This window comes from Pocillopora verrucosa, chromosome 12 (assembly GCF_036669915.1).
Source record: "Pocillopora verrucosa isolate sample1 chromosome 12, ASM3666991v2, whole genome shotgun sequence".
Taxonomy (NCBI): domain Eukaryota; kingdom Metazoa; phylum Cnidaria; class Anthozoa; order Scleractinia; family Pocilloporidae; genus Pocillopora; species Pocillopora verrucosa.
In genome coordinates, this window is record NC_089323.1 from 15,588,308 (window position 1) to 15,604,895 (window position 16,588).

Sequence of the window (16,588 nt, forward strand, 5' to 3'; positions counted from 1 at the left end):
TCATTGGATATTTTTGTAGGTGTAATTGTTATTTTTTTTTCCCACCAATGAAATTATCTATATTATATCCCTTCTGTTGTTCGCTGAATGCAAAGGGCACGAGATTTAAACATGGCCGAGGAGGTGAGTGTTGTTCTTGCTGTGGATAGAAACTTTGACATTTCATCCTAAATACTCTTTTCCAGTTTGGCTTTTTCTTGCATGGCAGTATTTTACCTAAAAAGATCACCACTGTTAAATTTTGAAGGGAAACGTTTTTAATTTTCAGTTCTAATGTTTTGGTCAGTTTTAAGCTCGCGTTGCAGTCGTGAAGTGGATTTTTTTCCACGAGGCCCTCTTACTTAAGCTTAAGTAATATATGGAGAGCAAAGCTACTGAATACCCTATCACATCTCATTCAAGAACAAAAGCAGCCATTGTAGTTGCAACTATTTTTAATAAGTATAGGTAATAACATGATTTCGAGTGCAATTTGGTGTAAATAAGCACGACTAAATTTTTCAAAGACAACATAATTGCACGAGCCTGTAAGACAAGTGAATTTATAGTCTTGGAAAAATTTACTAGGGCTTGTTACACTAAGTTGCTCGAAAAATCATGTTATTACTTGTTAATAATGTACATTAAGAAAAGAACGTCACAGAAAGTCAAGACAGACCAAATTTTGTAAACGTTCTTATTACCTTTATATTGGATCAACTGGTGATACTGTAAGGAGAAATTAGAAGCCAATCACTCTCAGGGGTTAACCCTTTCACTCCCATGATCTCTTTAGTAATTCTCCCTGTTCTGCCAAACACTGCTTATAGTTTTAGTTTGGAGAATTTGGTATTGAATCAAATGATAATCCTCTAATTGATATTTTTTTATATTCCCATCACTTGTTCACTTGAGATCATGTTGATGTTTTAAGGAGAAATTCTGTCTTGGTCACTATTAGGAGTGAAAGGGTTAACGAATTAACAAGCACGGGCTTCTGTAGCTAGTTACTATTTCCTCTATTCTCCTGCCCTTAATGTTTGATTCAGGGGTGATACTGAACAGAGAAATTAGAAGCCAGTCACTCTTTGGGGTTTAAGGATTATAAACACTGGTGTCTTTTAGTTAGTGATCATTTTCTTTATTCTCATAACTTTGATGCTTGATTCAGGGGTGAAACTGTACAGAGAAATTAGAAGCTAGTCACACTAAGGAGGTAAAGGGTGAAAGAGGAGTCAGTACGATATATTTTTTTGAAAGAGGAGAGCTTAACACTGTTTTAGAGCTGGCATCTTGACTTGTAATTTCTAAGTTCTGTTGTGATTAGTATTGAATGTTTTGTGTGCTTGTAGGTTATTGATCCTGGAATTGAAACTGAATATGAAGCAGTAGAAGAGATTTGTTATTGTAATGGCTTAAAGGGCAGGTGAGGAGTTTATGATTATTCTTTACCTTGGAATTACACCATTTTACCATGAAAAATCTGAATGTCCAATGCTGATGGCTAGATGTATATTTTGACTTGAAATACATTATATTAATTAATAATGGTAATTGGACTGGGTGGAGTTCAATTCAGGCTATAATCACATGAGTGATTAACAAAATCGGACAAATGCGAAGCAGAAGTCTGTCCCAGTGATAAGTTAATCATAAGTATGTTTAATAATGGTAACAGGAATAAGTGGAGTCCAATTTGGTCTGTAATTGTGTGAGTCATTAACAAAATCGGACAACTACAAAGTGGGAATTAAATTTGTTAATCACAATTGGACATCACAAGGTCCTGTTGCCAATTAATCAAAACTATGACAAAATTTTAGACAGAAACTAGATGTCAGTTATACATTTTCATAAAGAAAAACAATGGTTAACTTAGGGAAATGCTAGGCAACAGTGCTTGCACATGACAAGTTATGTCCACTTTCATAGGCATGACATGTTAACTGTCCCTTTAACTGTCCTATTACACTGTCCAATTTCAAGCATGAAGCATACGCTGTCCTATTAGTTTTCAAATCAGGCTGGTGATGACCAATCATGTCCAGTTATTTTGTTATAGTTTTGATTATGTAATAATAATACTGCTGTGTTTGTAGTGTGCCGTTGTTGCTCCTTGCTGGTAAACATAATGCTTAGATGGAGCAAGATGTCAAATATTATTTAAAACATAACACTAAGTCATATCACAAAAGAAAGAAATGGATATTTGTCTGATTGTCTACATGTAGTTAATGGCCATAGTGTTCTCCTTAACAGCTCTTAGTTCACCTTATAACCACCTAAAATCAGAATTGGAATTCTTGAAAATTCAACAGATTAAATGACTGCTCTACTGGTTTAAAAATGTATTTTACCCGTTTTTGCTTAAAATAAGAAAGAGCACTGTGACCATGTTTTTTTTTTTTTTAATTGAGGATACAGTATTTAAACTTAACATGTCCTTTCTTACTCTCTTTTCAGCAATATGGTGCAGTGTGTTTTATGCCGACGCCTGTTTCATTTGGGTGAGGATTAGAGTGTATCAGATATAATTAAACTCACTGGTGTAGGTTGGTCTGCACAGGAAAACCAGGTGAAATTGGACAGGTTGGACCTGAAAAAGCAAATTCATCCACATATTAAGGTTGTTAAGAACCAGTCACATTGAAGCATTTTATTCTTAACATAACTGGAATAATAACTGAATTCACTTTTCTTTTCAGATTGCCTAAAGAATGGAAAACCCAGCACACTTGTGGGTGATGTGTTCTTTGATCTCACCTGTGCATCTTGTTCTACTGATAGCTCAGAGATTTGCACCAGACAACATTTAAGCTGGTAATCCATTCTTCTGTTGTTGAATAATTATCCATAATCCTGGCCCAAACCTTTCCCTTTTTTTCAACCTTACCCAAATTTATTAATCCACATTTCAGCTCCATGACGAATATTGTCCTGTTAATTTCACTCTCACACTCCATTTTACTAACTAAATGCCTAAAACAGGCTAAAATGGACAAAGCATCTTCCTAGAGATGAATTTCAATCAAGCATCATGGTTACCATCCTGAGGATAAGAATATTAGAGTACATTTGTCCTTCCAAGTTACTCTATATTCATTTGGCAAAGTTGTGTATATTTACATGTAAGTTTTTTCAAACCGATTTAAGTGTAACTAGAGGAAATCTTGGTCTACACTGTAGCTCCATGACACATATCATGTGGTTTTGTGTTTAGCTATCCAAGGATCAAATCAAATTACACTAAATTAGGATTCAAAGTGTTCAGGTCTGGTTAGGGATGAGTTCTGTTCTTGTCTTAGAATAAGATTTTTGGTGCCATGACTTGTGAATTACCTTTCGCCATCTCTTTAATGAAAAGGCTGCAAGCTGTGTACTTGACGTTGTACAATCTGTACTCTACAAGTAGAGGAAGAAAAGGTTACTTTAGATGGAGAGAAGACATCTGCCACTTCATTGACAAACACTGGCAGCTTTTGTTCCCCAACAAGTGAGTCACAACCTTTGTACAGTCTGTACATCATCATTAGACAGTGTTCTCCCTTATTTTAAGCACAACAGGTAAAATGAATTTTTCATACTGGTATCTTAAGAACACTCCTTTTACCTGTTGAATTTTGAAGAATTTAGAGTGTTTTTAGGTGGTTATGAGAGGCACTACAGGCAAACTGAATTTAAGAAGTTACTGCCTGAAAGGGAGAACACTGATGACATAGTCCAATCACTTTTTTGGAAAGAATCCCCCTTCCATCCCAAAGGGGTTTGGTTTCAACTTTCCCTCCCTCCCCCCTTAAAAATTAACCCACTTCAATGTCATTCATTCCTGTCTAATTCTGGCTTATGGAGATATTTTCCCCTCTGGAATTTCCACTGAGCCCTGTCAGAAAGGGCTACCTTTCCCTTTTCAGTACTTACCAATTGCCTCTTGGAAGTGTCAAGGCTCAGGGTCAGTGTTGCAAAAGTCTTGGTAAGTTAACCCTTTGATCCCTTAGAGTGACTAGCATCTAATTTCTCCTGACAATATAACCCCTCAATCACAAACTAAAGTCACAGGAATAAAGAAAATAATCACAACCAAAAGACACTCTTGATTGTTAAACAACTTCTCCTTTTCAGCACCTTATGAAATGTATAGAGAACAGTTTGGAGAATAAGTGCACTGATGCTAGGGTGAAAAGGGTTAACATGCCTCCACCCACCTTCTTAGATCTTAAACTAGGATGGGTGTGGAATGCACGTAGTAGTGTGGATTATGGCACAGAAACCAGTCTTTTTCATATCCTGATATGAATGCTGTTAGGTCTAGCAAAAAAAAAAAAAAAACCAAACAAACAACAAACAACAACTTTTTGGAATCAGCTCCCAGGGAGAAACAAGCCCCTGTTTAAGCCCTTACAGTCTTGACACCAGTCTGGGTCTTAGGTGTAGTGACTACTGTAAGTTGGAAGGTTTGAGAGTAACAAATTTTTTCCTTGTCAGAAAAAAAAAGAACACTTGGAATAGCACAGTTGCTGGCATTTTGTCTTCAGGATGCCCTGAGTATTTCAAGTCAGGACAGAAGGAGTTTAACAAGGAAACTGGATGGTGGGGATTACAAGAGAACATTGCTCCATCAGTTAAATTGACTGGGACAGGTGTGGATCAGGTTTTTTTTTATCATACTTGGGGTTTTAAGTAGCTTTTTCCGTCAGCATCTGCTGATGGTTTGATAGGTGGCTGTGTTGTAAGGCAAAGTCTACATGGTAAACAATTTGAGAGCCTGCTTGCAAAATAATGTAAACAGTAGTTTAAGTTTTGATGTCTGATCTTTAGATTTCTAAACATTTCTCACAGTTAACATTAAGTTGAAATGAATTTGAAAGCATTAACTTTTATCTAATTAAAATTCAAAGTAAAAGATGTGCTTGTGTGTTTAAATGTGCTGGTGTCAAATTCATTTGCCCTTGCATTGCATTTAAATTGAGTAGTCTTAATGCTTCTATTCCTCATAACTTTTAGATAAATGAGATTTTAAATGTATATTTGATAATTTGTCATAGGGAGTGGTAGTTCACGCAAAAGAAGAGGACGTGCTGGTGTTGCTACAGGGTTTGGTGCAAAGAACAGGGAATCTCAGTTAACTACTGAAAAGTACCCAAGGATTCCAGTACAGCCTTTGTGTGCTGACGAAAATGTCATTGAGGTATGTAGAGTGAAGCAGATCAGTTCAATCAAGAAGATGATTTTCCTTATGAAACTGAATAACTGCTCTATGGTGAACTGTTACTGATGATGTATACTTTAACCCTTCACACCATAACATCAGTATTCATCTTCTCCTTACTCTTCTCCATACATTTCTTTTGGCACTGATGAGGAGAATTCGTTTAATGATCAAAGCTTCTTTGATTGGCCATCATTACCTTTATTCTCATGATTTTAGTGAATGATTCAGTATATTATTAATGTCAGGAGAAACAAGATGCTGGTCACTCATAGAGTTTAAAGGATTAATAGGATATTTTTGTTATTTATTTTGGTTATCAGTACATCAGTGCCTAAAACACACATCCCCCTTGTGAGGAATAGTTGTCCTTGTTTGATGAGTGGTTGTGTTATCTTTGAGGGAGACAGTCATTCACAATTCATTCTTTTAGCTTTCAGTTTCTGAGCATAAAAGTCCATGTGATGATCTTATGGCCCAGTTATTATCGGAGGAGGATATGCGGGAACTTGCAGAACCTACACCAGGTGTGTTAACCATAAAGCATTAAGGGGGTAAGTTTCTAAAGAAACTGTGGTGCTACGTCGTTGGTAGAGTATATTAGGGTAATTTAGTATTATCAACTGAGTTGATAACGTAAATTGGCCACCGTAAAGAGTTTTAACGCTGATGTTTCGAGCGTTGGCCCTTCGTCATTGCGAAAGGCTGACGCTCTGACGAAGGAACTCTTTACGGTGGCCAATTTACGTTATGAACTCATTTGATAATACCAGATTACTGTGTTAACCATTATGATAGTTTCACAACTTAAAACAACCAGACTGGACCAGGTCATTGTCAAAGAAAAACTCGATAAACTTTATAAAAAAATAGGCGAATCACATATAAAACTAGTAAAAATATATCACCTTTCTGGAAGTCTTTTTGTCGTTCAGTTTGTAAGAGCTAATGAGAACTCAAAGCGAAGACAATTAAAGCTGCTTAAAAAGCGGGAAAACGGGGACGAACAAGTCGTGATTGGTTTCATGTAGTTGTGTATCTGATTGGTAGAGAGAGTGACGTAAGTTTTCTGGACCAATCACAGAGCAAGGTTAAGCAAAACCAAAGCAATACCGGATTACTTTCGACACTCAATTGAAAATTGTTCCATCGTAACGATTTAGTTCTAACTTTCTTTTGTTGCCTTTTAGAGATGGACGCGTTCACAAGTTTGTTCACGGCTGGTTACGAAGACATGGACGACACTTCTTCACTTTTCACTGGTGAAGAGGAAAAATCAGGTTTGCATGTCTTCCTATTTTAATATATCGACTGAGAGTTGCTTCAGCTACTTTTGGAGTGTTAAAAAAACAAACAAACGTTTATTATCCTTCTGCTCAAGTTAACTTCAATTGGCAAAAATTTTACAACGAGTGGCAAAAGCCTTGGCAAGCTACACTACGTTTTGAATTCTCATTTATCTCCAACTCTCTCCCATTTCAATGATGCATGGTGTTGACCAAATGATCACTAGTTTCTTGCAACATTGTTTGGGGGGAAAGGGGGACTTTCAAGTAACTTACAAGATTTCTGTTTATTATGTCGAATGGAGAGTTGCCGACCACTTACCAAAGAAAGGCGCGCCAACTACTTTTGCCACTCATCGTAGTCCAACCATTAGTATTAATTAGTGTATTATCAAGGAGATTGATAAAATAATCGAGCTTGGTCACCACAGCCAATCACAACAAAGCTCCACACCACGAAGAGCCAATAAGAGCTCATCACAACTTTGAGCGCGGGAAAACGCGTACAACCAAATAGCAGCTAATTGCAATTTTTATCTGATGTATGCAGTGTGGTGCGAGATTTTTAGCACCAATTACAAAGTTCTGTTGAAAAATCAATGCATTCATTACCGAATTGAAAGCTGCTGTATTTGTTTTCCTTACTCAGAATTAGACTTCCTTGATGAGAGAACTGACAGGCAGGAGGATACGGAATCTTTGTCGTCAACTGCTACTTCAGAGAAGTCATGTAAGCATTCGCAATCTGACTCGGTTCAGAGCGAGACCAAAGGCAAACCTGTTGCAAACAACCTTACAAGTCTTCCTCACACAATTGATAGTCTGGTTCCCGTGTCAGAAGAGAGAGAAAAGGAATTGCTGCTCAAGATCAACTCTTATCCTAAAGCAGTTTATCATGATCCCGTGGCGAGGAGATTTAGACGAAAATTAATATTGAGACAGGTTCGTTTATTTCAGTATCCACTTTAAAAAAGCCGGAAAGAGAGGCTGCAGGAGGCGTATCGAGATATCTCACGAATAACGTTATGCAATTATGTTTTAAGGCATATGGTTAGACGTTGTATTCTTCTCAGATAAGGATTATAAAACGTGGGCACCGTTTCCTGCATCCTCTCCGTACTGGTTAGCAGGGAACGTTTAAGAATTCGCGCTCATCTCGCAGACAGTAGGGAATGTAGCTCCTGATGCTGTAGCTGGACCTCGTTTCTAAAAAAATTCCTAAATTGGGGGCACTTGCGAAATGTTTTACTGAAACTTAAAACTTCTCAATTCAGTCTGGCCAAAGTCTCCCGCAAAGTGTCGTAATAGCATACTGGTATGGAAAATTCACTATACAAGTGCATCTTTATCATTTTCAGCGTTTCTTATATTTCTCATGTTTAAGAATTTTTTTCGATTAGTGTTTGAATGTATTTTATACAATTATTTTTTTTGCCCTCACGCAGATTAAAAGATCCAAGGGTTTGAAATTATTCGATCTGGACAAGACAGTTTCAGATGCTGTGACGTCAACCTTAAGATATCAGTTGACCAATGATGGTTTTGTCCCGATTGAGGTAAAAAGTGAAAGCTTTTAATAACAGATCCTCTAAAACCCGTTCCCCAGCTGTTAGTTGTAACTGAACAGAACGCCTGACTTACAGTTAACAGAGTATTCTTTTTCTTTTTCTTTGACTTGCAGAATCGCGACATTGTGCCATCAGTTACTGAAGATAACTCGCAAAGAAAGCTTTACAAACAGGTTGTGAAACAATTTCATTTTTTAAAGTGACATTTACGTTGAAAATGGTGTTCTTGTCTTTATCATGGACATACAAACTTACCAGAACTCATTATTTGCTTTGAAATTTTTCCCTTGCAGAGAATTCTAAAGAAGTCTAATTCTTCTTCCTTTGGCATGACGGAAAATGTCCTTGATAGATTTTTGGTAAGAAATATCTTACAATACATATTTTAGTTTTTTGTTTTCGCTGATATCCTGAGAATAACCTCGTCTGACCATATATTTATGTTGAGCTGAATTATACTCGTATTGTGAATGGTTCTTACTTATGATCTATTGGAGAACGGACACATAGATGATGTTTGCTTTTTAATCATAAAAATTGCAATTTCCTCGATTGTGATTGGTTTAAAAACCCCTATTTTCCACTAATTCACTTGCCAAGTTGTTATCGGACAGTTTGTTATCGGACAGTTTGTTATCGGACAGTTTGTCATCGGACAGTTTGTTATCGGACAGTTCAGTAAGTTAGTCACATTTAAAGTTTTGAAGAAGCTCTTGATAGTCAATCAAATTCTCCTTATCAGCACCTTAGGAAATGTATAGAAAACAGTATGGAGAAGATGCATTCTGATGTTAGGGTGTAAAGGGTTAAAGGAAAATAGATGAGCATGTTTTTTATTTTGATCAACTTTAGCAATTCATGTTATGTTACATTTGCAGGCGGCTCCTCGCATGCTTCCCGGTTCTCGTCCCAGGACTTGCTCGTTCTTAACACGGCTGATTGGCGGTGATTCTCAAACACTGTACAGACCTATTACCAGTCCTTACACGTCCAGAATACTTAAGCCGTTTATCAGACGGGACTATGAAAGCCGGCCGTTGAAATTAAAACTGCTGCAAGAAATAATCGCTTATAGCCATAGGTAAGAGTTGAACCTACAGATTTTGATGGAAAGATAAGATGGCACTTGGCGTTTTCGAATAGATAGTGCCATAGAATGTAGGGTGCTTCTTTATTAAGGTTGCTTGAACCAGATTCGAATTTGGAGTGCTTTCAACAGGAAGTCGGAAACAAATCAGAAACAAAATAATCCCAACAGTCAGTCAGGAGGAAAGAAAAAATAGCCAGGAGCCATCAATTTGGCGACTTTTGTGGGACTGACGGCTTTAGTCTTTTTCTTAGAATCGCGGGATCAATGGCTTCTGAAACAATCACAATATATTTTAGGGACAGCACCGTATTTCCTCGATCCTCGAATAAGCGACCCCCCCCCCCCCTCGAATAAACTCCCACCTCCTAGGCCGTAATACAAAACAATCCCGCCCCCTCCAATAAGTGGGCCCCCCCCTCCCTTCCTCCTTTACTTTCTTAAATAGTAGGGGTACAAGGAAAACCTGTTTCTGTTACCACTTTATTTACAAATTTTTAGGCTTCAACTGCAACGAAATCAGTACAGGTTAACAGCTTATTCGAGGAAATACGATATTTCCACGAATCCACCATAGTGTCACTTTAGCCTACTGAGTAAAGTAAGAATTTTTTAGAGGGAACTCTTCCCTTCATACTCTGTGACGACTCTAACAGTGTGTCTATTCGTTCAGGAATGATCCTGGGTGGAAGCCAACACAAGTTTCTCCCATTGATTACTGCTATGTACAGCCGCACCATATTCCATCCGTGAATGCAATGTGTCGGGAATTTTTCTGGCCAGGAATTGATTGTGAGTCGTTCTCTGTTTAAATCCGTTTTGAGTTGCATGCTGTTTCAAACCAAACTAACATTCTTGAATGTTGTTGTGTCTGCTGCATTTATAATGCATGCAGACACTTAGATAAGCTGTAAAACGCGCGACCAGCTACTTCATATACGACAAGATCTCGGATTTACTCTTGACGTTTCAGTGCGGATTCCATTTGGTGATACGATACATGAAGTATGCACTGAGGGGTAATACTTTCGGCCTGTAATACTTTCGGCCTGTAATACTTTCGGGTGCAAACTTCGTTCCTCAGGGGAATAATCTATCCAATCGGATACGAGGAAAGGACAAAGGAGAGAGGTCGGGGCAAACTACCGATTTCCGGGAAGACTCGGAACCAATCAAATCTGAGAAAAGGACAAATTCAAATCCGTCAAACTATGTGCTTTCGAAAAACGTTTGGGTTGCGTCGTATCGTCCTGATTTCGTTCGTCAAGCCAGGGTGTATTATTGCTTGCAAGGTGAGTAATCTTTTCGCTTTTCATATTTGTAATGGATTTCTTAAAAGGTGTTTTCTCGTTTTGCCACAGCATTCGCACTGGGTGTCATTCCGGCCGAGTGAAAGGTTTTGAAAGATGCTTTGAATTTGTAAATCGACTGAAGCTTTCTCGGCGCCAACACGATCACCGCCCCGCCATTTTGCAAGTGCTCAGGACGCAAAATAAGCTTTATGAGCCCCATTTGGGGAATGCAAAGTCCCTTCGGGGAACAATTGAGCCCCATTTGGGGAATGAAAAGCCCGTTAAGGGAATTATTAAGTCTCACTTGGGGATTACAAAGCCCAATGCGGGATATAATATGCCCTGTTTACGAAATGGATTTGGCAGAAGATACATGTATTTCACTACACACATGAAAACATCTATCACTAGACAAACATGTGCGAAAGCTGTGGCGATTTTATACAGTGGAGAGAAACCTAGAACTAGTATTCTTCATGATAATTACTATCTAAGCATCGCTATGAACAGATCTTTGCATACAGTTGTAAGGTATTAATGCTTTCAAAAATTGGAATCCTTCATCAAGATGAATCAAGCGCTCAATTGCTCCTTCACATTTCAACTGTCCTGCGTTTGAAGATTTGCTATTTCCTTTGCACTTCCTAAGTGCAACTTCTGATTTTCCTAAGAGAATTTTCATTTGAAGCTTTTTTGTTTTGAAGAATATATTTTCAACACACATAGCAGCTCTCCTATCTGATCGTCTTAGTTCAGATTTAAAAATGTCGCTATAATGAACATTAGCTAGTCTATCTTTATTTTCTGGTCGACTTTGACCAAGGAATATACCAGGATATGCTAACTCTTCAGAATGTTGATCTCTGAATATACTTAAGGGTTTGTTTCCCTCTCCTGGTGCAACATTTAAAATACATTGAGGCAGACTGTCTTCAAAATAATGTGTGTTGGTCAACATGGTGTCAGTAACACCAGCAGGTGTTTCTGCTTCATCTTCAGTCCACTGATCATCATTATCATTACTGTCATTTCCATCTTGCTTATTGGAACCACTGCTCTTTTCTATTTCTTGTTCACTTTGATTTTCAGTATTAGTATCATCTAATAAACAGTTTGCAGTATACTGCACTCCCCAACCTTCATTTAGTGTTATTCCTTCCTGTCTGTAGAGGCTGCTGTTGTTGATTGATTTATAATGAATAAGTAAACAAATAAAAAATTATAATTCACCAAGGTAAGTTTTTTTTTTTGGCATTTTGTTGTTATAGTTAAATTTGTAGTAGTAGTGGTAGTCGTTGTCGTCTTTTCATGCAGTGCTCCCTATGTTATTAGAAATTTTGAAATACATTATATTGCTATGAAACAAACTCAAAAGGTTCTTTTTCACTTGCAGTCAATGGAAGAACAAAAAGAAGAGATTGTTGGTTTCTTACACAATGTGTCTCCAACTAAAAAAAGTAGCAAGACATCTTACTTTGACATGTCCATACAAACCACCAATGGCTTAGTAAGAGGAGTCTGCGTCTCCGGAAGTAAACAGGAACACTTTTGATCAAATGAGCAAAAAGAAATCTCCAATAAAACTTCCAAATTTTAGAATTGAAAGAGCAGGAGATGCAACCACAGTACTGATGAATAACAATGTACTGTTAGAGCCTACAAAAGAAATACCTTTTTCAAGAATTGAGTTGCCAAGTGCCAACAATATCCAATCAATTTCAGCTGCAAACACAAATCAAAGTATCACCATCAAAGCCAAACTTATTCAGATGTCATCAACAAAAAAAGTGAAGACAGAGTATGGTGAAAAAAAAAAAAGTTGTTTGCCTATCTTGTGGACCCATTGGGAACAATTCTGTGGATCTCATTAATCCTGCTGAGCTACCTCAGAACTTTACCAATACAACAGCAGCAGCAGAAATACTTGGAGTGCGAAGTGTCACGGCATATCAAGCCTGCTGCAACTGTAACAAAAAGCTGGTAATAGAGACGTCTCCCATACTAACCTGTTCAACTTGTGGGCTCAAGCAGGATATGAAGTCCACTATTCAACAATGTTATGGACAACTACTGGTACAAATTAAAGAATCGAAGATCACAGCGACCCTGTTCAATGACATCCTGCATGATATGCTAGCGTCACAAGGAAAGAGCACTCTTCCAATCACTGAAGAAACCATAACTACCTTTCTTCTAGAGTTACCAACTATAACCAGCATAACATTCAACAACAAACAAAAATAGTGGAGTCAGTGCAAATCTGAATAAAATGAACAATTTCCTGTCACATATCAGTGGAAATTACTACTGAATACCAAACGTTAATAATTCCTGTTTTGTTACAGTTTGCAACAAACATTTTGTAGACACTGGTTTTAAGTGAAATGATTGTTTCTCTGACTGATAAACATTATTTACAAGTACACGTGCTGCTTTTTTTGGGATAATATTTCTGTTGTGTTACATTTCTGATACATTTCATTTCAATTAAAAGACAAACACTTCAAAATACTTTTAAAAGTATATTCACCTATTAGTTACTTGAACACAACATTGTAAATATACTAACTTTGTTTTACCTATGTTTTGTTCCAAATTGATTGCATATTACCATTAAATGAAAAACATAATGATTTCCTAGGAATTATTACAGCCAGAGACTTTCTTGCTTTGCAAAACTGCTACTGCGTTTGCATTACAGTTGTCTTGTGTTACAAAGACTTCTGATACTATTCAATTTTGTTAAAAACTATTGGCTGTTGTATTTCAATTCTTTGATTTAAATTTTCTGCTACAAAATAAAAGAAACGTTCACTTTAATGTTAGATTCTTTGCAGTACCATAACACAATAAAAGTTATTTAAACAGTGATGAAGATGTAATCACAATCATGATATTGATGATTGATATTGATGATCCCTTACCTCCAACTGGAGCATTGGACATTCACCACTTCAGTTCCCCATCTTTGTGATGCCTTGAGCATTCCATAGCACTGCCTTTCGGGAGATGTTTCTAGCCAGTTTAACAGTATTCAAAAAAATAGGCGCCTACAGCAGATTCCATTCCACTGCAGCAGACACAAGTACCCATTGGGTACCTATTTTTTTTAACTGGTTATGAGCAGCTTCGGACTTTTTGCAAAGGCATATAAAACAATGTTGAGTGACAATTCAAATGACAGTATATAGTACTGGTGGTGTCAGCCGAATCTTCTCGAGAAGTTTAACGTATGTGTATGATACTACACTGTAACTCTTGAGTTGAAATTTCTTGTGCACGTATTTTTGTGTTCCTGATTATTATGGTTTACATATCTCGTACTTACGGAGTGCGAGGTCCGTACTTTAAGTTACGGACCGAGTTTTTCCCGCGAAACATAAATCTGACTGGAAAAACGGGGTCAGGTGTTAACTTAAAGTACGGACCGAGAAAACGAGGCTAGTAAGATATTTATTTTATCTCCGGATTCTCATAGAGGGGGAGTATTTCAATTGAAACAAACTTTTGAATTTAGCCGGGCGTGCAGTTATGTACGACCCACTAAGTTGATCGATCATAGCGCACTTTCAAACTGAGAGATTTGATAAAAGGCAGTTCTTACTTGTGCGTGAGTGGACGAAGCCATAGTAAGTGGTACATGTGACATGAAAGAATTTTTTATTTGATATTCTAAGTCATTGCCGTGCTTTCAGATATCTTTAAGGTATAGTCATTCATCGAACGTTAACGCTTTCTCCAACACTCTTTACAAGAATAACCAGTGACTTTTTGTAATATTCTGTATTTTTGTTTCTCCTTAGTGTCGGAGTGTCTCCAGTACCCTGATTTCAGTTGTGTAGTTCTTTATAAGTAAGTAGTCCTGAACTAGTTTTTCGCTCGAGTGCCATAATCAATGGGTATCACTTTTTATTTTACCTTGACTCTTTTGCCAGTTGTTCTTGTGGCTTCTCGTTGGTTTAGTGAGATTTAAAATCCCTTTCCTGTTAATCCAATGCAGTATGTGAGTGGTCGATAAATCTGGGTTCAAGTCCTAGCTGGATCACTGTGATGTGTTCTTGCGCTCAAGAGCTCAAAACACTTCCCTCACAACAGTGCCTCTCTCCACACAGGAGTGTAAATGGGTACCAGCAAACTATCACGATCACCTGGCGAGATCCTGGTAGCGGAGGGGGAGGGGGGGGGGGAATGAGATGAGCCTTTAAGCTCATAAGCTAGTTTTGCCTCACATGTTTATTTACGGTTTTCCACTGTTTCGAGTGTGGTTGTACTCATAATTCACTCAATCACGGGAGAGGGGTAGGGAAAAGGATGATTATATCACGTACCATGTAACAGATACGAGGTATCGGTTACTTAATAAAACAATGTGGTGTGCCTTTTGTGAGCACAGACATGTGCCGACTCTTGTACGTCAAGAACAACCAGACGGGCGGGTATTTCTTCTTTAAACTTCGATTGAAATCTCTAATGTGAGAATTTGAAGCACAGAAAAGTAACGTATTAATGACGTAGACTAATAGGGGAGGGGGTGTCTTCGTTATTTTTGCGATAGATTGTGATAGGTTGAAGCAAATTCAAGGTGTCAAGGTGTGAGTAATTACGAGTGATAACCGGAACGATGGCGAACAAAATCAACATGAATGTGCGACCATGCGTAAGAAAGGCAAACAAACATACAAACAAACAAACCAAAAGAAAGTGAAAAAGAATGACAGGGTCAAATTTCTCGAATTCATCTAATTAGCTGTTCCCGTTTATTTTAGAAAATTCGTGATTGGTTTTGCGTTTATGGTTCCCGATGTAAACTATAACGAGGCTTACATCTCGTTCGTACTAGTCCATCCCGAGTGGCGCCGCGGAGGGATTGGAACCTATATGATTTATCACTTGATTCAAACGTGTATGGGGAAGGACGTCACACTTCATGTTTCCGTCACAAATCCAGCTATGCTTATGTATCAGAAGTTTGGGTTTAAACCCGAGGAATTAATACAGGAATTTTACAGTAGATATTTGCCTCAGGATAGTCCACAGTGTAGACATGCGTTTTTTCTAAGGTTGAGGAGGTGAACCTTTTCTCAATAGCTTCCTGCTATAAAATATATTCATACTCGAAGGAGAAATTTCTCTTTGGTCACTGTCTCGGTAGACCTTATTTCAAAAGATTTGACAGGGGAGGGGAAGTGAGGGTGTAAATTTCAATCAATGCCAGTCATTGAAATTTTGCTTTTGTATTATAAATATATTATCTGCTTGAGGCATGATGAAACACCTCTCTTTGTTGACTGGCTTAGACCTCTCTCTCTCTCTTTCTCTCTCGCACTTATCAATTACCATCTTCACTTTGATGTATTTTAACGAAATTTCAGGTTTAAAACATTCATTAGATACCCCCAATCATTCAAGAGACATTATGAATGTACGAAACTACTGTACAAGAAAAAGTATGGCCTATGAGATGAATCCAGTGCAGCTAAGAACAGACAACAACCATTTTAGTGGTCTGGGTACCAGTTCTAAATCTTGGACCCCAGATTACCTAGAGTCCTCGGCACGCGGCCTCTACTGGTGATCCTCTACAAAAAAAATCATACGCACATTCACATATTTGTTTGCATTACATTGTATTTAAAACCTGTTTATTACAATAGGATTCTAGCATTAAGTATATTTCATATCTTATGAAGTATTTTTACAAGTCCTGGTCGGGTCACTGGGATGTTTTCTGGTGCTTCAGTCACTTTGAATTCGTTCAGAGCGCCTCTCTCGATCCAGGGGTGTAAATGTGTACCAGCAAACTATCACCCGACGAAATGCTTAGAGGGGGGGGAATATCCCTTCCCAGATTTTCGCGATAATAATTGTGATTCAGGGGTGATATTGTGAGGAAAAATCAGACGTTAGTCACTTTGAGAGTTCAAAGGCATAAGGGCTCTGTCCATACTTCTCAGTGAAGAGGTTTAATATTTCCGTTTATGCGAGTTTTGGGGTGGCTCACAGATCGTTCACACGACTGCTAAACATCAAGAAAGAGATTTATGTTACCTTAAACGTTGTTACTGAAAAAGCAATAGGGAGGCTAATGGATATAATGGTTAAATGGTTAAATAACCGACTGCATAACATATAACATAACACATGGTATACAACCCTCGTTAAAAAGAGAT

At 37.8% G+C, this 16,588-nt stretch overlaps 1 protein-coding gene across 1 annotated transcript; it reads left to right on the forward strand.

The window, feature by feature from the left end:
- The first annotated feature begins 99 nt into the window (after positions 1-99).
- Positions 100-16,082, forward strand: LOC131788009 (cysteine-rich protein 2-binding protein). Its single transcript, XM_059105093.2, has 17 exons — positions 100-123; positions 1,332-1,405; positions 2,443-2,486; positions 2,685-2,799; positions 3,344-3,472; positions 4,462-4,616; positions 5,022-5,164; positions 5,619-5,712; positions 6,376-6,465; positions 7,121-7,413; positions 7,917-8,027; positions 8,153-8,212; positions 8,333-8,398; positions 8,918-9,120; positions 9,800-9,918; positions 14,222-14,270; positions 15,185-16,082. Exons 1-17 carry the CDS (start codon positions 112-114, stop codon positions 15,489-15,491), a joined length of 2,064 nt encoding a protein of 687 aa, XP_058961076.2. The 5' UTR covers positions 100-111; the 3' UTR covers positions 15,492-16,082.
- The last annotated feature ends 506 nt before the right edge of the window (positions 16,083-16,588 follow it).

What these genes read in the sequence shown, in the direction of transcription:
- LOC131788009 (XM_059105093.2), top strand. An exon ending in CCGACGCCTGTTTCATTTGG is followed by an intron (nt 2,487 to 2,684) that starts GTGAGGATTAGA and finishes TTTTCTTTTCAG; the next exon opens with ATTGCCTAAAGAATGGAAAA. An exon ending in ATGTCCTTGATAGATTTTTG is followed by an intron (nt 8,399 to 8,917) that starts GTAAGAAATATC and finishes TTACATTTGCAG; the next exon opens with GCGGCTCCTCGCATGCTTCC.